The sequence below is a fragment of the Rhinichthys klamathensis genome, unplaced genomic scaffold (genome assembly GCF_029890125.1).
Source record: "Rhinichthys klamathensis goyatoka isolate OS25496 unplaced genomic scaffold, OSU_Roscu_1.1 h1tg000407l_1, whole genome shotgun sequence".
Classification (NCBI taxonomy): Eukaryota; Metazoa; Chordata; class Actinopteri; order Cypriniformes; family Leuciscidae; genus Rhinichthys; species Rhinichthys klamathensis.
The window spans coordinates 492,856-519,840 of NW_026606908.1; the positions used below are offsets into that span (position 1 = coordinate 492,856).

The 26,985-nt window shown below is 38.6% G+C and overlaps 1 protein-coding gene across 1 annotated transcript; it reads right to left on the reverse strand.

The window, feature by feature from the left end:
• Positions 1 to 739: 739 nt before the first annotated feature.
• Positions 740 to 26,803, reverse strand: iffo1b (intermediate filament family orphan 1b). The gene is made up of 9 exons (XM_056234882.1): positions 25,328 to 26,803; positions 14,722 to 14,782; positions 13,226 to 13,321; positions 9,998 to 10,138; positions 6,153 to 6,334; positions 5,923 to 6,043; positions 3,670 to 3,759; positions 3,240 to 3,373; positions 740 to 1,204 (listed from the first exon to the last, which is right to left on the reverse strand). The coding sequence occupies exons 1-9, from the start codon at positions 26,323 to 26,325 to the stop codon at positions 1,120 to 1,122; spliced, it is 1,908 nt and encodes a 635-aa protein (XP_056090857.1). The 5' UTR covers positions 26,326 to 26,803; the 3' UTR covers positions 740 to 1,119.
• Positions 26,804 to 26,985: the final 182 nt, after the last annotated feature.

The following is a 26,985-nucleotide window of genomic DNA, read 5'->3' on the forward strand; positions in this document are numbered from 1 at the left end:
TTCACAATGAAAACAACAAGGTCAGACAAATGGACAGACCTTTGCATCAACCTCAGCCATCAGAGGCACCAGCAAGATCTTAAGGACACCAAACAGAAAAATGCCAAACTACACTAGAAGGATTTTACTATCCAAAATAGAAATACTAGATACTTTTATGGTCTCATATCTATAGCAGCGATACATATACAGCATTTTCATGAAATTCTATTTTCGGAAATCTATCTCCACCGGCAGAGAAAAAGGCTCAATATCATTTATCTTAAAGACGAAAAATGAGGGGAAAAGAGAAAAGGAAATAACACAGCGGTTGACATGCGTAACGCTCTGACATGTACGCCGAAGCCATAACATCCTCAAATCTCACTCGTCTGACCTCACCCATCACTCATGTTTTCCACCCGCAAGGGAGGAAGTAAAAGAGTTCATTATTCTAAGCCGAGACTCCAAAGCAGCCTGGCATCAGCACAATACCGTTAGCATGAAACGTCATATACTTCATGTGAATTTGAGCACAGAGATGGGGGACGTGCAGGCTACAGTTACCTCCACCCTTCACTAGCATAAACAGCCCAGTATTTACAACAGCTCAGACAGGAAGCACAACACACCCACTGACCCACGGCTTACAGCGGCACGTAACGGTACATGCGGCAACAATAAGTGAGCAAATGTCCCCTCAGAGTCTCTAGGAAATGGAAACTTTGGTAAAACATTGTCAGTGATTCTCTGCCAGACATACGAAATCAAAAGTGATTGTATTCACTGATGAAAATACGATGACTCAGACATTTGGGGATGAGATCGGAAAACATGATTGAAACTCGCCGGTGGAGGGGCTCGCTGAAATCAGATAAGAGCAAACAATCTTGTGAGGACTCTCATCTTTAAAATTATGTAGGTGTGAAAACAGTACCAAAGGGGAAATGTCAGTACATGTTCTCTTTTGGGCACTCAGCACACACCATGTAATTCCATTTACCACCACTAGAGGCAGTGACTGGATAGTCTGCAAAAACATGAGCAGGGCTGATGTTGGTACTGATGATTGGTGCCGTGAAGAGATGAGGGGTGCTTTTTCTTCTTTTTCTTGCAAACCCATTCTTCAGATTGTTGTCATTATCTTCCTCCTTCCTCGGTTTTATCCCTCTCTGTTTCTCCGTTCGCATCTGCACCTCCTCCAGGTATAGAAGAAGTGGATTTGCTGTAAGGTGGTAAAAAGAATAAATCAACAAAATACACTTTCTTGTGATTTGGGCAATAGTAAAATATAACTTTCAGTAGCTTTTTAGATTCAGCATCTGAAGAGAAAAAAAAGAGTGAAAGAGTGATAAAGAGACAGTATTATTTTGCAGTATATTTCAGAATACTTAAAAAGATCACCCGAAACATGTCAACATTTACTCACCCTCATGTCACTCCAAACCTGTATTTAGTTATTTCTTCATTGGAACATAAGATATTTTGAAAAATGTTGGTAACCAAGCAATTTGGGTGACCTTTGAGTTCTATAGTCTTCCATATGGACATTTCTCCAAATATCTTCTTTCATGTTCCACAGAGGAGAGAAAGTCATCCAGGTTTGGAAAGACATGAGGATGAGTAAATGATGACAATAGGGGTTATGCTGAGCGCCCAACGTTCGAACCGGAAAACAGGTCTAAGCATTTCCGGTTTGCAGTGGTCAGGTGATCTCTGAGGTAATTTAAAGGATTAGTTCACCTCAAAATGAAAATTTCCGGATAATTTACTCACCCCAATGCCATCCAAGATGTTCATGTCTTTCTTTCTTCAGTGGAAAAGAAATTTAAGATTTTTGAGGAAAACGTTTCAGGATTTTTCTCCACACAATGGACTCAATTGCAACCAACATGCTGAAGTCCAAATCAATGCAGTTTCAAAAGGCTTTGAAGTGCTTCAAAGGCTCTGCACGATCCCAGTTGAGGAATGGGGTATTATCTAGCAAAACGATCGTTCATTTAAAAAAAAAAAAAACATTTATATACTTTTTAACCACAATTGTTCGTCTGCGACGCGCCAGGCATTACGACATCGCGGTGGAAACGTAACGCGTCTATTCCTCAGCTGGGAACGTGCACAGCCCTTTGAAGCACTTGAAAACCCTTTTAAATGTTTTGAAACATTGAAATGTTTTCCTCAAAAAACTTCATTTCTTTTCCACTGAAGAAAGAAAGACATGAACATCTTGGATGGCATTGGGGTGAGACTTGAGTAAATTATCAGGACATTTTCATTTTGAGGTGAACTAATCCTTTAATTTTTGCTTTTTTATAATACAATTCTTATTTCTGTTTTAATTAAGATGTCACGAATGCTGAAGTATCAGAAACGAGAACATCCGAACAGCAGTTTTTGTTGTGTATCGATCTGTTCTGTGTCGGGGGGAATTAACTATGGGGTAAGGAGACACACCACTGTCTTATGCCTTCATAATCATGAGTAAGTTAACGTTAAATGAGGAGGCGTAAAACTTAAATCCTTTATCTAACAGAGTACTCGGGGCTCTGGACGTTCGTTTGGCAATACGGTATACATCTGAAATGGATAGAATGAGTAGCTCCTGTAAACACCGGCTATAAATGTTGCTGTGTTTACCTCAGTAGCTGACGACCGGAAGTAGTTATACCCGTTTTGTAGAACCCGGAAGAATGTTGCGCATAAACCCTATTGTCATTTTTGTGTGAACTGTGATCTATGTCTATCATATGCCTCGTATGAATATAAATTCATGGTTTACAGCAGTATCATTGAGAGTTACTATTACAGTTTTAATTAATACTTTGAATTTGTTATTATTTTAATATTTTCCGTTTTCCTTTTAATTTTAGATCAAGTTTTAGTAATTTTGTAAGTGTGTGTTTGTCATTTATATTCGTTTTTAAAAAATGTTTATATATATTTAATTATAATAGTTTATAATATATTTTATTTAGTTTTAGTTATTTTAGTACATCAAGTTAAACTAAATGAAAATGAGTCATGTTTACTTGGCAATTATCTAAAATTAAATAAGTTTAAGTATTTTTTAATATTTTATTTTGTTTCAGTTAAGATTTGAAGTAAAAAAAAAATTTGGTTTTAGTTTGAGTTAAGAATAACAACCCTGTTAAATGTAAAGTGTGAAATCTCAAAATCTTAGTACCCAGGATACAGAGTATGAACAGTGTCAAGTGCCAAAAAAGTGTCAAAAGCCAATATGTTTGTGGATATATACATACTTTTCGTTTCCGCTCTGAGTGATGAGTCTCCTGCAGGTTTCCATCTGCACATCCAGTCCTCTCTTCATACTGCACATCTCCATGTACTCGTGAAGATGGCGGTTCATGTCTGACTTTGCTGTGGCAAGTTCCAACTACAGAGAAACAGATCGCATCAGACCAGGCTGATGGGCTCCCATACTTACATTTATATGTACATTTATTTACTTAACACTTTTATCCAACATACCTAACAAGAAAATAGCAGAACAATACTATTAACAGTGTGTATAAAACAAATTATTCATGACTGACAGAGATAAAGTACTGTATTATCACAAAATAAACCCTGACAGGGACCCTGATTGGCTGACTGTGCATTATCTTACTCAAAAGCTGTGTTATAATCTGGTAAAGCATGAAATTTAAGTAAACTATCCAAACTTCTCACCTCAATCTGGTCTATAGTCTCCTGATATTCCTTCTCCCTAGACTGAAAAAGACATTCAGTGTCCTTAATCACCTTTTCCAAACTCTCCTCCTGTCCAGGCAGAAAGAGAGAGAGAGAGAGAGAGAGAGAGAGAGAGAGAGAGAGAGAGAGAGAGAGAGAGAGAGAGAGAGAGAGAGAGAGAGAGAGAGAGAGAGGCACATTATCTCACTGCAGAAGCACAAGCACTCACCAGCAGATGAGATTTTACCAGAGGGAAAATAAAATACTAGATTAATGACCCTGTTGATGGAAAACTCTAAACACTTTGAGCTTTCCATGAAATGCGACACATTTCCAGCCCACATCGCATTAACTAATGTCAGTAATGTTTAGTATCGAACCGCCCCCCAGCAAACTGGACAGAGTACCCTGACCTAAATATGAACTGTGTGTGTGTGTGTGTGTGTTTGCATGAGTCCTATGAGTGAAGCCCATGACTGGATGACCACTAGAATCCTATTCTCCCTTGGATACTGAGCAGGTGTGTGAACCTAAGCTTCATTCTGTGTCAGATTCCTCCTGGATTCTATTAAAGATGCCCTCCCTTTGAGATGAACCAATACTCACCAGTTTACCACAAACATTAAAAAATACATGAAAAAGAATCAGATAGAGAAACAGACAGGAAGAGAGTGCCTACAGAATGAATAGAATGGAGAAAGAGGATGACAAATGACAGAGGAAATATGGAATGATATGAATTATGATATAAAGCAAAGAGCATAATGCTGGGTAATGCTGAGAAGAAAAAGGAAAGCTAAACGGAAGTTACGGTAACACTATTTCGATAGTCCACTTTAGACTTTCTACTAAACTATAAGTAACTTTGCAACTACATGTTAACTAACTCTCATTAGAGTATAAGTAGACTGTCTGCTTAATATCTGCTTACACTTTATTGTGATGCTTCACCAACAGACATTCTACTGATTATAAGTAACTATGTAAGTAAATGTCGACTTATTCTAACCCTAACCTAAAGGTGATGATACACAGGGCAACTTTTTGAGCAATGTTGCTGGGCAATCTTGCCAAGTGATTGTTGCTTGGGCACTTTCCCATTGAAAATGGGCAATAATGTATATCTGGATAATTTATATCGGTCGTGGGCCCTGTGTCTCATCTGGTTGCCCGTTGAGGCCAAAAAGTTGCCCTGTGTATCATCACCTTGAGAGTTAGTTGACATTTAGTTGCAAAATTACTAATAGTTGATAGAATGTCTAAAGTGGAGCATAAGAATAAAATTTAAAAGTTCTTTTTTAAAGAGAGAGAAAAAGAAAACAATTATTGCTGTCAAATCGATTAACCATTAATCACATGTAACATAAAAGTTTGCAAATATATATATATATATATATGTGTGTGTGTGCACACTATATCTACAAACATTTATGTTAATATGCGATTAATTGCGATTAATCTATTTGACAGCACTAAAAATGTTTTTATAAGAATACAATATCTACAATTTCTGTAAAAAGGCTTCATTTTGCTTCTCAATTAAACTTGTCGTAAAGATGCGTGTGTTCATTTACTGCAAAACAAGACAAAATACTGAGTAAGAGAATTGTTTTTACATGAATAAATGAATTTAGATGAATTAGATTAATATTAGGAAGTAAATATGAAATTTCAAGAATATTTTGTAGGTGCACCTGTCAGATTTTTGGATTATAATCAAAAGTCTTGCAGGTCCTTTCTATAAATTATGCCTCTCATGTGATTTTGACAGCACATTTTTTAAATATGAAATATTATTCATTTTATGGTACCTACAGTATTTTCAATTGTATGTTTGATAACACTTCACTTACGAGGCTGTTATTGAAAGATGGGATAGTGACGATTACATTGGACCTGCCAGCAAACATTCAACAAATGTTGAATCATAACAGAGGTAATTTACATAGAACTGTTATAGTTACGGTAGCAAAAACAGCCTGTTTAATCTTAAGTAGGAAAGAAGGTGGAAAATATTTTTAAAAAGACAAAAACAAATTTGTCACATTTCTGTGTCTAACATTATAATTGAGTCAAAAAGATTGAAAAAGAATGTAATATGATATGGACCATTGAATTCTTAAAAGGCTTTAAATCGTGGGAAAGTTTTAGGAAGTAGTAAGCAAGGAAGTAGTAAGCAATAATGTGCATTCTAACACTACCACAAATATCAACCACATATAAACGATATGACCCAGAATGCAGTGCACTAACCTCGCCCTGATTAGTGTCCGTTGTTAAAGTGCATCCTGGGAAATCCTCCCACAGAAGGAGCGTTTCCTCTGTCTCTTCCCAAGCCAGAGAGTCACAGTCATCCTCAAACTCACACTCACGCCTGGCAAATACACAGGTAAGTCATTACATTAGTCATAAACAGACAAGCAGTTGACAATTAGAGACCACAGCCCTGACCAAACATTGCAAGGGTCAACGTAATCGCTCACAGCTGGGTCAACATTCTCTGCATCTCTTCATTGATCTGGAGGGTTGAAGGGGTGCACACTTCATCTTCTCGCGCACCATCACTCTCAGAGGTGCTGACTGGCTCATCGGTCTCGCTGCCATTGGCAGGTTGCGAGGTTTGTTTACGGGCACGAGAGGTGATGGCATTTTGAGGGCTGGGAACCTGAGATAGCAAGAGAGAGAGAGAGAGAGAGAGAGGGTTAGGTCATTAATAACTTTAACCTCAACACTTTTGACCCAACGTAACATTGAAACAAACACACAAAAAAATGTGTTGGTTCGACCACTCCCCCTTCTACCCTACCGAAAATGCAATGCACATCAGTTCTCTGTGCCTCAGACACTATAGCAGGCATCAGCAGAAAATCACAGCAGCTGAGTCAGAGACAGAGAGGGGGCTGGGATGCTGTATGAATTACAAGCGTGCAAGATTACACGATACATATTTATGACATTCATTGCAGAAAATGTTCTTTTGGTTTTCTAGTAAAATGATTGAAACTGAAAACCATATCACCTGAAAAAAATAGGTTTATTTGAGAAGCATCAGGCATTAAAGTGTTCACAATACTTAAAAAAAAAACAGCTTTACAGAAAATCATGTTAATGTTTATAATATCTTCATGCCTTATAGTTGCATTTATCAGATTAGATCTCTGTGATAATACTTACATTTTATGATGATACATGCAATTAAGCAGTTGAGATTTGCTATAGTATATATTGCTTAATGTGTGTGTACTGTATGTACGCTGATAAAGTTGGATTTGGACAGTGCCGGTCCTCCCTATAAGCAAAGTACGCAAGTTGTGTAGGGCCCCGTACCACCAGGGGGCCCCCTTGCTCTCAAAGATTAATTAACGACTAGGGATGTGATAGTTTCGGTTTGATTTTAGCTTCCAACGATTATGAAAACATGATGCCGCATTACGTCCTTTAAACGTTCTTTCTACGTAACATCCAAAGCCGAACCCCATTCGTCGTATAAAACGGCTCCGATATATTATCACCCCATTGCACTTTTAGAGTTTGATGTATGTACCAAAAATGTAAAATTCTTAACATATAAGGGGAGACCCCTCTTTCTTGCAATTTTGTAAATACCTTAGTATGATTAACTCAAACGCCTTCGAAGCATCTAAGAAACACATAAAAACTGTGGAATTATGAGCATTGAACTTACTAGCTACTTCTTTTAACGAATATATGCATAGATCAGTGCCATGCTTACTTTTAAAGCCGAATTGATTATCCGTAGTTGTTAAATATTCTTTAATCCTATCCATGAGGATTTGTTCAAATATTTTAGAGAGGACACTTGCCAAAGCAATTGGCCTATAGTTTTCTGTCCCAGTTATTTTACCCGTTTTATCTTTAATAACAGGCACTAGTAAGACTGTTATCATGGAATCAGGTAACACTCCATGAAATAAAAAGCCTGTAAAACACAAAGCAAGTAACACTGAGATCCTAGAGCTAGCGTGTTTCAAATGTTCAGCTGTTATTCGGTCTGGGCCACCAGCTTTATTATCGGCCAGTTTCTCGATTGCGTACTTAACTTCATCAGGTGTAATAATCATACCTAGATCATTTGATACATGACCAACTTTAAATTCCTTCCTCTCAACACAATTAAAAAGACCTTCATAATATTTTCTCCACAAGTTGACAATATCCTCAGCCCCAACAGCCCCATCCATGCTATTCGGCATAGGTATTTTCCTGTTATTGATAGCCTTAACTTCTTTCCAAAATTCGTAAACATTATTTTGCTGAAGGTTCTTGGCCATTGAGTTTGCTCTCATGGACAGCTCGTTCCTTTTTTCCTATATATATTATACATTTGTAATAATATTTCACAATATAAATATCCCCATTGTCCCGTCTGTTTTGGGATTGAGTTTTGTTTATTTGTGTTCTTGTAAGTCCTTTGTCTTTGTTCATCGGTTGTCATGGTTTTTGATTTGCCCCCATGTGTTGCACCTGTGTCTTGTTAATTACATCGTCTAGTCCCTAGTGTGTCTCTGGCTGCGCCAGAAATCGCATACTCCCTAAAGTAGGTACTTATTTTGAATAAGTATTTACTTCAGGACCACTAAAAAGTATTTTCTATATAGTATGAATGTGTATTGTATGAATGTAATCCGAACGTACAACATTCGCCATGTTGTCACTATCAGCGTCAGTTACGTCACTTTACTGCCACAAATTCTCCCGTGGCCTCATGGGATAGTAAAGTGTCCATCGTATGCACACTTCAGAATCTCACCGGAAGAAGTAGGTCATCCGGGTACTTTTTTCCTCTTTTATGAGTACTGTGAATTCGGACTTTTTTTTTTTGTCACATACTGTTTTTCACCTACTTTTTTTAGCAGGGGAGTATGCGAGTTTGAATGCAGCCTCTGTGTATGTATAGCCCTCTGTATTCAGTCTTTGTCAGATCTCGTCAATGAAAAGTGGTTGTTCTGTTTGCCGTGTTTTTGTTTGTTTGTTTTGAGAAGTGTGCACCTGAGTTTGTTTTCACTAAAAGAACTGCTTGTGAATATATTCAGCCTTTTAATTTTCCATTTTTGTTCAACCCCTTGCAGACAATAACAGTTTTAAATGTATTTTCTATCAAATAAATATAGCCTTGAGCATAAAATTCTTCAAAAACATTTTTTTAAATCTTAACATCCCCAAACTTTTGAGCAGTATTGTATATTACATATAATATATAATCAAGGCTATGAAACTGGGAAATTAAACATTTCTGAAGCACTTTTAGTTAACTTACATTAACAGTGTTCAGACAAAGATTGCCAGTAGGAGCTTAAAGGGATAGTTCTCCAAAAAATGAAAATTCTCTCATCATTTACTTTCTTCAGATAAACACAAACAAATATTTTTCGGAAAATAATCAAGCTCTGTGAGTCCATATAATGGAAGTGAAATGGGTGAATAGGGTGAAAACCACACACAACGATCATGATGGTAATCCATACAACCTGAGTGTGTAGTGAAACTCGCGTGAGAAGTGACAGTCCTCTGTGTTTACGCATTACTTCTCACGTGAACTTTACAACGCACTTACATCATGTGTCACAATGTCCCTCTGTACTAGAATGCCTGTATGACAGTAGACAGAAAGGAATGATTTATAGTTTAAAAAAGTTTTTAAAATGTAGTATTTTTCTTACACACCCCTATTGTTTCACTTCAGACGACATTGATTCATCAACTGAGGTCATATGGATTACCATTACGATCCCTGTATTATTTCCTAAAAATCTATCTGAAGAAAGAAAGTCATAAACATCGGCGATGGCATGAGTGTGAGTAAATGATGAGAGAAATAACAATAATTAATTTATTGTAATATTTATATACCGCTTCTCTTGGCACTCAGCGCTTTACATGGAGGGGCTTTACATTTACGCTTTACATACACCCCTACTCCTTTTCAAAGGACATCCTGGAATTTTCAATGACCACAGAGAGTCTGGACTTCGGTTTAATGTCTCATTTGAAGGACTGTGTTTGTAACAGTATAACGTCCCATCACTATACAGGGGCGTTAGGACCCACACAGACCCGAGAGTGAGCACCCCGTTCTGGCCACACTAACACCTCATCCAACAGTTAACCAATCATTTTCCCAGGAGGTTTCCCATCCAGGTACTGACCAGGTTCAACCCTGCTTAGCTTCAGTGAGCAACAAGTCTTGGGTTACAGGGTGATTTTCATTTTTGGGTGAAGAATCCCTTTAAATGTGTCGCACAACAATAATGATAGCATAACATGGAGAAAGCAGGAAGTGCAGATGTTTGTTTGAGTGTGTGAATACCTTAAAGATCTTGATTGGATCTTCACAGTTTCTTTGTTGGGCAACATCACACAGGCGAGCTGTGATGTCAATACGTCTGCAGATGTCCATGTCCACTTTCATGGCCTTTTCCTGGATCTTACTGTCCAGCTCCGACAGGTTCTGTATGTACATGTATGGCATTTGAAGAAAGAATAATTTAATGATTAATGACTCATTTCTATAAAGTACTATTTTTAGTATTCACGGCACTGTAGTTTAAGATGATGTGAAACTGAAACTGCAGTGGTATGTCTATTTTGGCACGCAATGAGGAAAACGGTGATGTTTGTGTTTCTTGGACATTAGGCTAACAGCTAATGTGTGTATTGAACTCATTCTCAAAAACGAAGCTATTTTTAACACTTTGAACTGTGTGATAAATCTTTTCTGGGAAGAGTGTTTGATACAAAGTAGGGTATTGTTTGATTTTCAGATAAAACACATCAGAAGATTAAAAACAAAAACAAAGTGCTAATTGTAGAAAGTGGGAAAATGTGTTTGTGTGTGAGCGTTTATGAGAAAAGCACAAAGCTCATATATTTTCCTTAAGTATTTCTACAGAAAATAAGATGACTGTGGAGTGCTGTGAATGTAGTAGCTGCTATGAATACACATACTGTTCTTGAGCTCGCCAGAAACAAACCTCTGAGTGTGTGTGACTTGCTGATTTAAACTCTACAGGAGCAAAGTAATGAAATCAAATGGCTGCTATAAAACAGCTTAGACCAACATGAATTCCTGTTCTGGTCCAGGCCGGTTTGTGCTGCTCTGGAACTGGTCAACCAATGTATTCTTGATAATTCACTGCCCACTGTCCAGAACCCACTCACTGTTATTGCATTGAAAAAACAACTTTAGCATTCTTTAAAATAGAGTGGTGAAGGGATGGCATATTTTTTGTAGGCCAAAGCCCGTAAATGAGTTAGCCCTATCAGAGTTTTAGCACTTCTGGTTCATTCGTCCCAAAGTCAATGTTTTTTAAATGTCTTTTGGGTTAAATGTTTGAAATAAGGTCTGTGGTGAACACAAGCTCAAAATATTTTCACGTTTTATTCTACAATATAAAGTACATCAGTAATACCCTCTTGTGATTTTAAACGCCATCAGCTGAACAGTAAGCTACTCACTAGTTTGCTTTCACAATCACATTCTTGCAAACTATTATAACTCAAGCTTTCCGGGGAAAATGTTTTTAAACAAAGGCTGAAAGAGTTGTCGGAAGCCTAGGGTGTTCACACTAGTTCGGTTCGCTTGGTCCGTACCAAAAAAAAAAACAATTAGTCCTGGTCTGCTTAGCCTTCACATTGGCATTTTAACACCGAACCTAAAGATACCGAACCTAGGCATAGAGATACATTCACAACCTGATTGGTCATCTTTTATATATTTTGTGACGGAACTTACCGAGCACCCAAAACTATGCTGTGTGCTGGGCTAAATGCTCTTGTTGTATGTGCGTATCCTGCATATGATGGTATTTTGACCATCTGAGAACTCGTGAAGAGCTTATAAAACGTGTAAAGGAGTCAAAACAGCGGCAAGAATCCCTCCATCACATACACAAACGAAGATCTGCTGCAAGGAGAGGCAGTTCTGATGCTTGTACCGAACTGCGATGGAAAACAGGTTTTCTTGAGCATTCTGTCCTTTTTAAGCCCCGTTCACACTACACGCGACTTTGTCGCTGCAAGTCGCCAGCCGCTGGCGATGAGGTCGCTAGTGGGCGTTCCCACTACTGGTTGACTAGTATGACATCCAAAAGACAGCGAATCAGCTTTCTTGCCATCCATCACTGCAGGCCCAGGGGCTGAGGAGAAGGATCACGTGCGCTCCACTCCTATTGGTTGTCGCTCGCGAAAATCGCTCTTCATTTGCATAAAGTTAAAAATTTCTCAACTTTGTCGCGTCGCTAGACACGCCCCATCTAGTCGCCAACGGTCGCTGTCGCGCGTGTCGCCGGAAGTCGCCCGCTCACCATTGAAATGAATGGTATCGCGTCGCTTGGTCGCGTGTAGTGTGAACGGGGCTTTAGAGTCGCATCTTGTGAGATCATGTGCCGTTTTTGGTTCGTTTACATGTCTTTGGTCTGTGTTGCATTCATATTTCATTCGAACCACACCAGAGTTCGTTTGGAAGCGGACAAAGACCATTCTTTACAGGGGTCTTGGTCCACTTGTTTGGTGCGCACCAGGGTTGTGATGGCAGCGTTCACACTTATTAAAATGAACCACACTAACAGAGCAATTGCACCAGGGTTCGTTTTAATCGAACCAAACCTGCTTGAAATCGAGAGACTGTGGTGTAGATTGTTTATAGCCTACGTTTAGCTTTTGACTTCTGCCGATTGTGTTTACGCTTCAAAAATGAAACATTTATTTGTGAGGATTATCACAATGAACAAAACGTTTAAAACTCATAAGCTTTTGTTAGTCACAGAGCTTATTTTCTGGAATCCAAAAGCCAAATTGGGTCCAATTGGGTTTTTGTCGAGGGAACCAGGGTAATCTAACAAACAAAGGCCTACAAAAATATGTCATAACTGCAGCACTCTATAGAGTAATTATTACTGAAATAATATAATTTAAAAGCATATAATTAAGTGCAAACTGAATGCAATGTTTTCAGACAATTATTTGGTTGTTAACAGCAATTAAATGAAAAGATACATGAAATATATTGAATTTATATTAAATTCAATTAGCTGTAATTTAGAGTGTTTCTTTGACCCACTTACTGACTGCAAGTAGGACTTAAGTACATATTTGTATGTAATTTCATAATTACTTCTATTGTCTTCACAATATGGTTAAAGTGTATGAATGAACTGCCGAATGTACTGACAAGAATTTATGGTAAATTAAAATATACTTTAATGCCACACATTTATAATAATTAAGTTGCAATTTAGTACATTTAAAGTACATTTACTTTTATTCATTAATTTTATATTAGATGCAAGTATTTTTTTAAATATATACTTTAAGACTTTTAAGTACACTAAAACTACACATTCAATACGCAATTTTTGTATTGTGTTGTATTGAGCACAATTTTTCACATATGGGAGTTTGACAAGAGGTTTGGAATGACATGAGGGTGAGGAAATCATATAATTTTCATTTTGGGTGATCATTTCCTGTCCTGTCCAGTGTGTTTGAGGTATGTATTTGTTGTTTGAGTGTACTGAGAGTGTGTTTTGTTTCTCACATTGCTCATGAGTCCTTTAAAGAGCACGAGTTCAGCTTTCAGCTGTTGCACCTTGAGGCCCAGCTCATCCTGACATTCTTCACTCTCCTGTAGGTCCTACACACATAGACAAATTGCATATCTATTATTATTAATAATAAACAATACATTTTTCTGTACAAATAACTCACTTTCTTGGCCAAAGACATCACAATTTTACTCATATACTTCCAAAAACACAACCTAACTTCATATCTAACAGAATGACAATACTGACCCACATAGACAACGTACCCCAATAATTACATACTGAACATTGTAAACCATTATTTAGAAACTGTAACTTATAATTAAGTTACTATAGAAGAGCACAGTAATATTGACAGTTAGTAATTTAGACAGGACAGTAATTTATTTTATATATTAAAATCTGGGTTCAAAAATTAAGTTAAGAATAATCAATGTAGTTCTAATGCTGGTCCAAGACTAGGTTTAACCTAATCAATTGAAACTAAGAATTAACACTAGATTTCATATATTAAAGTAACAGAGATAAAAAGAGAACTTTTCAATTAAACAATAATTGCTATCATCAAGTATAATTCTGCATATGTACTGTAGAATTTTTATATAACCTATTAGTAAAGTAAAACTGCTTCTAAACTGCATCCAAGTAAAACATCTAAACACTGACTATTTCAATGTTTAAAAGCTTCTCCTCAATCCAAGTTCATCCAAATTATACTTTATCCCAAAGGTAAAACATGCCAAAAACCTCAAACCGAAGACAACATCATTTTCTTGATCTGTTTACTCAGTCTCCAGTGATGTACTGTACACTACTGTTCAAAAGTAAGATTTTTTGAAAGAAATTAATACTTTTATTCAAGCAATGATGCATTAAACTGATTAAAAGTCATTTAAAATGTAACATTTAAAATTTTTAATAAATTATTTTCTTTTAAACATTAACGTATTCTGGGGGGGGGGGGGGGGGGGGTCATGCTTTCCACAAAAATAGCACAACTGTTTTCTACATTGATAATAAGAAATGTTTTTGATATGCATAAATCAGCATATTATAATGATGACCGCTTTGCACAGGAATAAATTGTATTTTAAAATCTAATTGATAAAAAATCTAATCTTATAATATTTCATGATATTACTGTATTACGGTTTATTGTACTCTTGAGCAAATAAATGCAGCCTTGGTGACTGGTGAGCATTAGAGACTTTCAAAAACATTAAAAAAATCTTATCAACCACAAAGTTTTGAATGGTAATTTACTTTAACATTATTCTAGTGAAATAAATAAAACAGGGATTAAATTAAAAAGTTGTCAGGACATTAAGATTCCAATGGAAGTTAAATGTGGTAGACGCAATTAATATCCATTAACAACCAGACAGCGTGGAATCCACATGTAGGGCCTACCAGATGTGGCCCGGATCTGGGCCGACACTAGCATGTGGTAGAGAAGTAAAGAGGTTTGGCTTGAAAGTGTGTTCCTCACCTCCTGTAGGTCATTCATTCTCTGTTCCATGTCCATTCTCATGGTGTATTCCTCTTCCCATCTGAGAGGAGAAAACAAGAACATCAGGACCAACAGCAGAGCATGACCCAACAACAGGAACTTTTGAATATATCACATCAAGTAAAATAAAAAAAAAGAGGTCCATACGACTCATGCAATATATTTAAAGCCGCAGATTAGGGGCTAGATTTACTAAACAAGGCGTGATCAACTGACGACGCGCAAATTAAAGAACACAGATGCAGCCGGATCATTTCCATAATGATTATAATAAAAATTAGCGTAGGGTCGTAAACAAACAGAGCCGCTGATAATCAGGTGCGAGTGATCTACTAGCAACACAGGCGCAAAATGGGTTTAGACATGCTTAACAGTCGTTAAATAATGGCGCAAATCCCAGTAAATTGTAGCCTGACTTCGTCATACTCATATTCTAGTCAGAATGTGAGTCTGATACTGCTCCATAGGGCTTTGATTATGAGGCGTGCAGATCATCTGTCCATCATCGTATAAAGCCCGCCCTGGCAATTTGATTGGCCCGACTAATTCTGAACTGATCATAATTACTCCTCAATGGATCGAGTCCAGACCGAACTTCCCGACCAAAAAATGTTGGGGGCGGGGTTCGGGCTGGCATCCAGGCTAAGTAAATTGACTAGCACAAAATCTCCTCCCATAAATTTTGCATCTGAAAGGGAAACTCCTACAAATGCATACAGTATGTACTAAGTTCAGACGCAAAAATAACCCTGTCCCCACCTTTTCAGTGCAAATTTTTCACTGCGTGTTTTTAATAAATCCTGACAGTAGTTTTTTAATGCCAAAAGAGAGCGCTGGAGCAAGCTGTTAGTAATTCTGGCCCAAGATCGGCTATAATTTTAGCCATGGTTTACTGAAAATCTTTCTACCGTAGCTCTCTCTAGTGCATTCTAAAGAAGTGAAATCAAATCTTTAAGTGAATCAGGTGATCTGGTTCACAAAACTGGTCTAAATGATTAGTTTACAATCTGACAGACTCAATGAATCAGTATGTTTCGCACACAAAACTATCACATAACTTGAAAAGACTTAGAATATAGCGCACAAGTCATATGGATAACTTTTATGGTGCTTTTACATCCTTTTTGGAGCATAAAAACTCCAGCCTACATTCTTTTGTAATTGTATGGAGAAACGCAACCAATACATTCTTCAAAATTTCTCCTTTCATGTTCCACAAATGAGGAGCTAAAATGGCACAAGGGTGAGTAAAAGTTGGCAAAAGTTTCATTTTTGTGTAAACATCTGTTTATGCTATATAAAATCCAATAAAGCAATGCGAGACAATTTAATATTGCTCTTGTAAAGCAGGAAAAACATGTATTCCCGTTACAGAAGGTACATTTGTGTGTGTGATCTTCATACGTAAGTGTTTTTGTTTCTGTGAGTATGCTAGCTTATCCATTCAGTCCTTTTAAATGATCCATCAGCCCAGTCAGCTCTACGGTAATTTACTGTGTGGCTGTTCAACAGTAATATTGTCCAGTGCAGTAGTATAGTGTAATGAGGTGGAACCCAACAAGCCCTGTCCTTATGTAAGAGCTACTTAACATTCAAAACATTGCAGCAGCCTTTACATTTATTAAACATCCTCACTGGACTGCAAGGTTAGTTTGAGCCCGTGCATTACTGCCAATTCAAGGTGCAAACATACAATTATTACTGAGGAGAGTGACAGATAACGCGAGCGACGTGAGGAGAGAGGGTGGAGAGAGAGAACGAGAGAGATTGCTTCTCTGCAGCCTGAGACCTTGTGTGTGTACTGCAATGCAGATATAACGTAGATCACTGCTGCTGGATGCCATGGCTGTTATAGAGCGGCCTAAATGAGACAAATGATATAAATGGCATGTGAGCTGAGCTTCAGATATTTGAATGTGAATTTAATATGCTTTTTATTGGACCAATAAGTTTCCAAAAGAACACATCATTTTTTTTTCTATCCTTCTACATTACCGTTCATTAGTTTAGGGTCTGTTAGATGTTTTAATGTTTTTGAAGAAGTCCCTTTTCTCAGCATTTCCCATGATATAAAAGCTCAATTTTCAACATCATTACTCCAGTCTTATTCTAATGCTGATTTGGTGCTCAAGAAGAAATGTTTCTTATTATTTTCAATGCTGAAAACAATTGTGCTGCTTAATATTTTTGTGGAAACTGTAATATATTTTTTTAGGATTATTTGATTAATAGAGATTTAGAACAGCGATGAAATAGATTTTTTTTTTGTAATATTTGTCTTTACTGTAACTTTTGAATGAAAATAATGATTTATTTATTTCAATTTCTTTTAAAAAATCTTAACCCAAACTTTTGAACTATAGTGTCACATATAATGCATTAAGAGAAAAATATTTTGTTTCATGTAATAGTGTTATTTTTGTGAATCGACTCAAAATTCAATTATTCATTTGCATCACACATCACTCAAACATTTTCGTTAAAATATATGTTAGTAAATGTTGATGTTTATGACTGTGTTTTGTTATAATTATGGATATGAATTGTGTGCTTTCAACTGTTCTGACCGCTTTTGGTACGAATGGGAATGCTGACTGTGAGCCAGGCCCCATTACTCAACATCACTGCATGACCTCCTTGATGCTCTTGGGTCTAAATAGAAGCAAATCCCTGCATCCTTGTTTCAACATCTAGTGCAAATCCTGTCACGTTACGCTAAATAGAACCCAAGCGCAGACAGTAATTTTACAAAACACGGTTTATTACAAACGGAAAACAAAGACCCACGATGGGGCAAACAAACAGTAACTCAGACAATAACTAGACTTGACCACAAATAGGAACTGGAACTTTCACAGACAGAGCACAATACTCACAGAACCGACTGTTAACAAGACGAACCAGCACTGAGGAACAAACACCGGGAGCTTACATAGAACACATCACAAAAGGTACAGGTGACACTGATGAACATCAATACTAACGAGGGAACAAGGGGCGTGGTAAGGACACATGATCACAATCACAGGTGACACTGATACAACATTAACAAGGAAACCAGGTAAAACACAAGACAATGCCAACACATAGCACAAAACAACACTAGCCATGTGTTTGCACACAAAACAAGAGACAAATACATGACATAACCTCCTCCTTACGGAGCGGCTACCAGACGCTCCACATGGGACATAACCGACTGTAAACTAGACATAAACCAACAAAACATAACCATTAACAGTGGCAAACACGAAAACATAACAGTAGGATCGGGATGACACAATAAAAATAACACATGAGGGAGGGGGGGTGGGGGAACAAAAGAGTTCGTAGGTGGAGGTCCAGGGTGGGTGGGTGGAACAAAAGTCCTAAATTCACTGGACATGGGCACTGATTGAGGACACGAAAACCGGGCAGTTCTGGGTGGAGACACATGAGGTACAGTCTTGGGGGGGACAGGTCGGGGCACAACAGGAACAGGGGTAATCGGGGAAACAACAGATGTTGTGGCAGCAAGCAGAGGAGACGATACAGAACCCAAAACTGGGGGCGTTGCAACTCGCAACGGACCTGGGACAGGGGGTGCCACAGACGACTCAGCGTGGGCAGTAGTAGACTCCACAGCTGGGACAGGGCTGGACCTGGTCACTCTCCCATCTACCACAGCGTGGACAGAACTAGACTCCACAGCTGGGACAGGGCTGGACTTGGTCACTCTCCCATCTGCCTTAGCGTGGACCAGACTGTCAGAAGCAACCTGAAGAATCGGCACGGAGCCGGGAAGGGATTAAGACGGCAAACCCGACGATCTCTTCCTCCTCCTCTTTGACCGCGGTGCAGAAGCCATAGCCGGATCTAGGATCGGTACCGTGATCCCCGCAGCCAAGGCTGAAGGACCCCCCGCCAACGTCGAAGCAGCGAGAACGTGGGCGCCAAGCGTTGTCGTGGCTAGGACGCGACTCTCCGGGATCGCTGGTAATGCAGAAGCTGACAACGTCATTGTGGGGTCCTGCCACTCCTTTCGACGCACATGGTCCACTACCTCTCGAAATGGGCGTCGGATCAGCCCCTGCCGTTCAGCCAGCGGAGGAGGTACATTGAGCCCCGCGATGAAATAGGAGTTTAGGAGGACCTCCGGCGTAAAATTTCTCTTCTCCTCTAGGCCCTGGGCATATCTCTCCAGGGATCTCTCTCCCTGGGGAGGAAACGGAATCTTGCCCCTCCTCATGTCCTCGATGGTCGACTGCCACCATCGCTCCTGGTCACCCAACTGGCTACTGGCGGAACAAGACATTGTCGACTGTCTGCTGGGTTCAAATGGGCTGGTTCGTTCTGTCACGTTACGCTAAATAGAACCCAAGCGCAGACAGTAATTTTACAAAACACGGTTTATTACAAACGGAAAACAAAGACCCACGATGGGGCAAACAAACAGTAACTCAGACAATAACTAGACTTGACCACAAATAGGAACTGGAACTTTCACAGACAGAGCACAATACTCACAGAACCGACTGTTAACAAGACGAACCAGCACTGAGGAACAAACACCGGGAGCTTACATAGAACACATCACAAAAGGTACAGGTGACACTGATGAACATCAATACTAACGAGGGAACAAGGGGCGTGGTAAGGACACATGATCACAATCACAGGTGACACTGATACAACATTAACAAGGAAACCAGGTAAAACACAAGACAATGCCAACACATAGCACAAAACAACCGGCCATGTGTTTGCACACAAAACAAGAGACAAATACATGACAAATCCGTCCCTGAAGAGAGGAAGCTGTTATTGCAGCAAAGAGAGGGATTAATGGTTTTGCCAATCTTTTGAAATTAAATGTTTAAGAAGACAAAAAGAGCATCAGGGAGGTCAGGCACTGATGTTGAGTGATGGGACCTGGTTTGCAGTTCCAAATCATCCCAAAGGTGTTCAATTAGGATTAGGGTTGGGAATCCAAAATCGATTCCAATTGTGGAATCAAATACTTGAGGTCAGGAATCGGATACTTGTTATAAAATTATAATTTCGAATCCTCTTATCGATTCCTTTGTGAGCATTTCAATATGACTTTCTGTGCTGCGCACACATCGAAAGCGTGCTCACAGAAAATGTGATTTTAAACCATTCAAGCACGAGACGACTGTTTTCAGTGCTGCAGGCATACCGGTATAACCATAGACAGTATAAGAAGTGGACAGAGCCATCTCATTGGAACTCAGTTGAGACAGTTGAAGCCCATTTTTAGCGATTTTTGAGCACTTCCGTTCCTGACGCGCAGACTCAAACCGACTCAAACTAAGCTTGATGACGTGAGCAACCTGTCTGACAGACGTAAATCTTCTAGTAGCTGTGTGTGAATATTGCCAACGTTAATCTTGCAGAGACGGGGAACTTGAGCAAAGAGTTCTTTGGCGTGAGTGAGCAGGAGTAAGTATTCTGTTGCTTTTATGGACTCATTATCTATGGGCTTCTCCCTTGACGGGACGTCCCCCCGATTGCCTGCGAGCTTCTCCTCCTGTCTGTACGGTACTTTATGTACAGCGCGACAGAGAGTCGAGTGGTTATGACGCAATCGTTAGCCTATTTTTACAAAAAACTAAAAAGCTTCAACTTCTGGTCGATGGATTATCCACTTGGGTATAACTAACGGTATTTTGGATCTGTGCAACTCTTAAAGTGACAGCAGCCTAATATTCCTCCTGCTGATGTTTTTATAATAACACTAATCAAACAACAAAAAACAAAGAGAAAATTCACTCGTTCTTAACTGAATAACTTGTGTAACTATATTTGTAATGAATATTTTATTTATAAAGTGCAGTGCTATTTTACATTTGATTACAGTTTCTATACCTGAATGCCTGAAAATCTTAAAACACTGTTTATTTCAATCATATCTTTGTTCAGTTGTATCTATTTGTTGCGATTGATAAATTTTTAGTCCTTCTTTAATTACTGAGTGTTTACTTGGTATGGTATTTCTAAACCACAGGAAAACGCTCCTTGCGTAAGTGTTCTTTAGCCTGTTGATTTTTGTTCATGATATTCAGCTACAATTAAATGTTTTGCAATAAGACTAAATGTGAACGATATCCAAGTTTTTTTTAGTTTTTTTTTTTACCTTATTGGAATCGAAATTAATCGATGAGAATCGGAATCAATAAGCAGAATCGAAATCGGAATTGGAATCGTTAAAACTCAAATGATACCCAACCCTAATTAGGATACTAAGTCACAACAGACAAAGCAAACCATTTCTTTATGTTCCCTGCTTTGTGCACAAGTCATTTTGGAACTTCTTCACTAACCTGTTTTGTCACACAGAATATTCTATAATGTCACTATTAGATTTGTTTTAGAAATGTTTTATTTATTTACTGTACACAAAACAATGATCAAAAGTGACACTAAATACATTGATAATGTTAAGAAAGATTGTTCTTTATAAATAAATACTCTTCTTTTGAACTTTCCATTTATCAGAGAACCCTGAAGAACACGTATCAGAGTTTCCCCAAAAAGTTTAAAGGGTTAGTTCACCCAAAAATGTAAATGATACCGTAATTTACTCATCCTCTCAAGCTAGTGTCACATGTTTGGTCCTAAGTTCCTTTGTGTTTCCCCTGTGACCTATGCTGCGTTCCAGGCAGGTTTTTGAGCACGTAAATCACGACTTCAAACCACGACTCACGACTTTGTAGCATTCCAGGTCAGTCACGCCAAACTACATGAGCGCAAGGAATTGTGGTAGCTAGATGTTAACAAACCAGCATGGCGGACCTTACGGGGTCATGCGCATTTGTAATAATTTCTGTCGCCAAAGGTGCTTACTCCTTGTTTATTTGAGGGAAACGGAGGAGGAAAAACGGTGCATAAGGCAAGATAAGCTGTTATACCTTTTATTTTACTTTATTTGTATATTTGGAAATGTATTTGGTATTAATTTATCCTTGCACTCAATGGACTGAAAACTAGTTAACGTTATATTGTCCTAAAGTGTATTCTCACCATGTACCGCCTGCAGAAACACTGCATCCGTAGGGGCTCCCATTGTTGTTTTGTATGGTTTCGCGGGCTATGTGACGTCAGAGCTCGTAACTGGGAGTACATCGATCTAGTACGAGTTCACGGGTGGGAAGTTACGGGTTTGACTGCCGTTCCAGTGCACTTTCACAGGTATAAGGTTGAAAAAACACGGGTTACAGGTTGCCTGGAAGGTTTGCTGTGTTCTGAATAGTTAATTATTCCCACCTGTTGTCTCGTTAATTATCCCATAAGTCCCAGTGTTTAAATACCCTTAGTTTCCTTCACGTGGCTGTCGGTCAACGTATGTTCCTAAATGGTTGGTTGCTTTCTCCATGTTTCTTGTGAATATTTCCATTAAAGCATGTTGCTATATATTCCTTTTTCGTGTGAGTCATTGCTACAACCAAGCAAGTTACACCTAGGTATATATGACTTTCATTTTCGAGCCAAACACAATTCGAATTATATAAAAAAATATCCTGGCTCTTCCAAGCTTTGTAACGGGAGTGAATAAAGCCTTAGTTTTGGAAGCTCGAAAAAAGTGCATCCATCCATCATAAAAGTAATCCATCCGACTTTAGAGGGTTAATAAAGGCCTACAGAAGTGAAGCAATGCGTTAATGTAAGAAAAATATCCATATTTATAACTTTATAAACTATAATCACTGGCTTTCGGTAATGGCCGTACCCAAGTCTAGTTCTGGTGGAAGAGTGACCTTTACTTATTTAAAAATCTCTATTCACTCCCATTATAAAGCTTGGAAGAGCCAGGATCATTTTAATATAACTCAGATTGTGTTTGGCTGAAAGAAGAAAGTCATATACACCTAGGATGGCTTGAGGGTGAGTAAATTATGCAATACTTCTAATTTTTCGGTGAACTAACCCTTTAAGCAGCACAAATATTTTCAATATTGATAATTAAAAGAAATGCTTATTGAGCAGCAAATCAGTATCAAAATGATTTCTGAAGGAACCCGTGACAATAAAGACTGGAGTGATGATGCTGAAAACCCAGCTTTGCCATCACATATTTTATATAATAAAATATATTTTTAAAAGAATTTATTAATTTAGTTATTTTAAATTGTAATAATATTTCACAATATTACTGTTTTACTGTATTTTTGATCAAGCCTCACTGAGACTTTGAAAACATCAAACAATCTTATCGACCCCAAACATTTGAATGGACAAACCAATTTGGAAAACATGACTTGAAACATGATTATTTTTAACTAGATTTTCATAGTATTCAATTTTGAATCGGCTTGGTTGAAATGATGGTTAATAAATAAGCCGAAACAAATGAGATTAGAAAAACACTTTCAAGGAAGAGAGCCACAGACAGCGAAAGTCTGCTTACTAAATTAGAAAGACAAAGCAGAAAATAAATATAGACAAGAAAGTCTGAAAAGAGCTGAAAGCATTACCAGAGCAAATGACAAAGCAGTCAAACGGAGAGACGCTGAACGATAACATCTGTTATGAAGCAGGCGGTTTTAAGACAAGAGAGCCAAAATGACTTTTGTGCTTTTCAACAGTCTGTCCTGATGAGTCAACAGACGGTAATGAGTTTGCGATCTGACGGTCAGTTCAGCCCTATATAAAACTGCTGTATGTGAATGACAGCAGGTGGAATGCGGCGCTCTGGCTTCTGCAGGTTTGGACATAAAAAGACCCGTGGGCCTGACTGAATACCACCATTTATGAGTAACACACATTATTTCCCCTCCAGCTGATTCTTATCTTCTAAATACTGTACATACTATCTTCCTTCCTTTTACTTCTCATGTTCAACTCTAGCTTGGCAACTAACAAAACCCTTTGGGTCCCTTTTAAAGTTCATTTATCTCCTCCACCCATCCTAAATACCACCTCATATCACCTTCACAGATCACTAAGAGTAAATGTATCCCATATATTTAGCAAAACTCCATTCAATAATCTCAGATTGATTCAAATAACTTCAGCATCCGTGAGAAATGAGGACATAGAGATATGTCTACTTCATGTCTCTGCACATGACTGCCCAAAGTTGCAAGTCACAACTCGGTCTCGTTTTATTTATTTTTTAAATTCCACTTGCAGGATGGCTAGTTTTTTTGTTGTGGTCTTGAACACCTGCAGGTTCGAGAGTTTTCAGGTTTGAAAAGTAACCACATCATGCAGGAAGAGCAAAGTGACTGCAGTCTGCTCTGCATTGAAACAAGGTTTGTTCGTGACTGATGCACAGGTTATCAGAGGTCAATGCCAGTCAGGTTCCCCTCAGCACCAGAACGGCAGGACATTGGAATAGCCCAGTGTACAAGAAATAAAGTTTTTGATTGGACAATACAATGGAGTTCAAAAGTCAAAATGCTTCTATTTGGAATTTTTCTAATTGAATACATTTTCATCGCAAATTAGTCTTTATTATCAAAGTCAAATGTTATAATTTCTTGAACTTTAATAATAAAAAACTATTTGGAGTGTCTATTTACAATAAGTGCAAATAGCCCGCCTTATTGGCAGAGGTTATTTACACTAACTCCGCCCACTGATGTCTGGTTGGGCCAAACAACATTAAGGAAGACGCTGGATTGTCAACAGTAGCAATTGTGTAGGAGTAAGGTGTATGGCATAATGTTTTGATGCAAATCGACCAGAGTTCGTATATCCGCCTTTGCCGAACTCGCTCTACTCCCTTTTCCCATCACATATCAGATCAGAAAAGCATTTATTTTCAATAAAAATGATGGTTTTCGATTTATTTTAAGGTGACATAGTTACATTGTAGACAAATAAGTACTTAGCAATATTAAATAACCACATGTACTTACTACAGGGTTACGGTTAGGGTTTGGTTTAGGATTAGTTACTTGTAATTATGCATAATTTACTGTTATTACTATAGTAAGTAAGTACATCTAGTAACGTGTAACTACGTCAGCTTAAAATAAAGTGTTACCTGAAGAAAATATTCAAAAAGTGTCTAACGTATGTTTAATAATAACGTGTTTATAGGCTATGGTTAGAAGTAGGTGTATAGGGAGGGCTTTATTGTCCCAAGAAGGCGCATCCATTTAATAATTTAAAAAAATATATAACCATTTACACTCTATGTTATTATTGCATATCGTTTAATGTAGGCTACAACAACACTGATGTGCAAATATCTGCCACTATTTATAAGTATAAATAGCATCTAACTACTTTTTACACTTAATGCTTAATGCTATTTTTACAGTGTAAATATAATTTATCGCTATTTTCCCTTAGCCTAGTGTAAATAGTATCTATCTAAATTTAATGTAAATAACCGCTGCCAAAACTGTTTGGTATTTAAAGTTAGCAGCACAAAATATGAAGAAAAAATTGTTTCTAGATCCCCGGAGGTCATTCAAATTGGCAACCATGCCTCAAAGCCATCATGACTCTCTACACTACTAAAAAAAAAGGAAGACTTTGCAGCAGAGGTTTGTCATAAGGGCCACACACAGAAACTTTTTCTCATAAACAAACATTCAGCCATAATAAGCATCTATATTAACTCTATATTCACCTTCGCTTGTACTCATCCCTCTCCCTTTTGATTTTGGCCAGGACGTTGTAAAGTGCTCTGATCTCTGGGGTGATGGTGTCTATCTGGACACCCACGCCGTCCGGGTGGACCCACGATACTCCAGGGCTAGTGACCCGAGTCTCTGACCCGCTTCCCAGTTTACGAGTGTGGTTGTAGGACCAGATAGTGCCCGGGAGGAAGCGAGGAGGAGGGTTGGGAGACGTCCCGATGCCAACGCTGCTCACTTGTGGAGTATTATTAGAGTTATTGGTGTTGGCCGAAGCGGGTTCGGTGGTGGGTGTTGACAGACTAACCGTGATGGTTGGGTTTCTGTTGGTGTTTGGGTCAGTTGTGGTCTCATCGTCAGCTTTATTGGGCTCAAACTTGAGGACAGTCGTAAGAGAAGGCATAAACAATGTAGTGGGTCTTTTGGCAGAGTTGTTGGTGTTTTGGAAGGACAGAGACCCAGGCCGGACAGCAATAGGCCCAATAAACCCAGTCTGGACACCAATGTCTTTGGTCTTTCGGTCTTCCGCGCATCCACCCGCATTATTGCTGTTTAAAGCCTGCTGAAGCTGTAACTCCAATATCTTATTGCGTCTCTCCAGTTCATGCACTTTAGCCAGAAAGCATCGGAACCGCAGATTGAGGGTCTTCAGGACGCTTATATTTGATCCCAGGTCGTTCCTCAGTGCCATGGCTGTTGGTGGAGGAGGTTGGGACCAGTGGAAGGAAGGACTGAAGTGCAGGTAAGAGGATGCAGTAAGGTCAAATGCGGTTTGGGAGACCCCAGAAGGGCCGTGCTGCTCTTCGAGGAAAAAAGAGGATGGGTCAGAAGCACCGAGGACAGCAGCCTCGGGGAGTAAACCGGAGGGAGAATCGGGATGACCGGGTCCTTCTGGATTCTGATGCTGATGGTGCTGCTGCTGCTGATGATGATGATGGAGAGGAGAATTCATGCTACGGTACGGAAAACTGAAGCGCTGCAGATCGGGCATGAACACCAGCTATGTCTGACTTCAAAAGTCTGACGTCAAAACAATTAACGGCTTGATTTCAAAGGTCAATAGTGTTTAGCGACCCAGTGACACGGCAATATCCACATTTAACTCGTTAAAGCCTTATGTACCGAGATAAGAGTATTACAGCTTGCGTGTGAATGCTGAGTAAGGATGAATAGCTGATGGAGACGACGCGACTCTCACTGCAGCAAGCGATAAAAGCCAATAATGTGGAGTAATTACAGAAGCACGCAATAGCTATATTCTAACAAGCAAAGTATATTGTAAAAACGTTAGCGAAATACATTTAAAATAGGTCCAAACGAATGTCTTGTGGCTTCCCTGCCTGGAAACCTGAATACACTTGAGTGCTCGAGTCTCTGCAGCGCTTCAGTGCGGACATTACCGTAACATCAGCAGTAGCTGTCCCCTCTTTTCTGTTTCTTTGAATATTCCAAAGCCGCAAAGTAATATTTGGTAGATGAAATACGAAAACGTATATTTATGTATAATATCACTGTTCAAAAGCGACTAACAGCTGTCTGTATGCTACCCGCAAAGTAATATTTTGCCCTAGAGGGGCACTTACGGTAAAAACATATTACCTCATTCATAATATTAACAAAGCAATGCTGACGTCACAAATCTGCAACAAAT

Coding starts and splice junctions, on each gene's coding strand:
- iffo1b (XM_056234882.1), bottom strand. CDS start 26,325: ATGCCCGATCTGCAGCGCTTCAGTTTTCCGTACCGTAGCATGAATTCT. Junction 6,044..6,152: donor CAGAGAATGTTGACCCAGCT/GTGAGCGATTAC, acceptor TGTATTTGCCAG/GCGTGAGTGTGAGTTTGAGG. Junction 3,760..5,922: donor CGGACACTAATCAGGGCGAG/GTTAGTGCACTG, acceptor CTGCCTGGACAG/GAGGAGAGTTTGGAAAAGGT.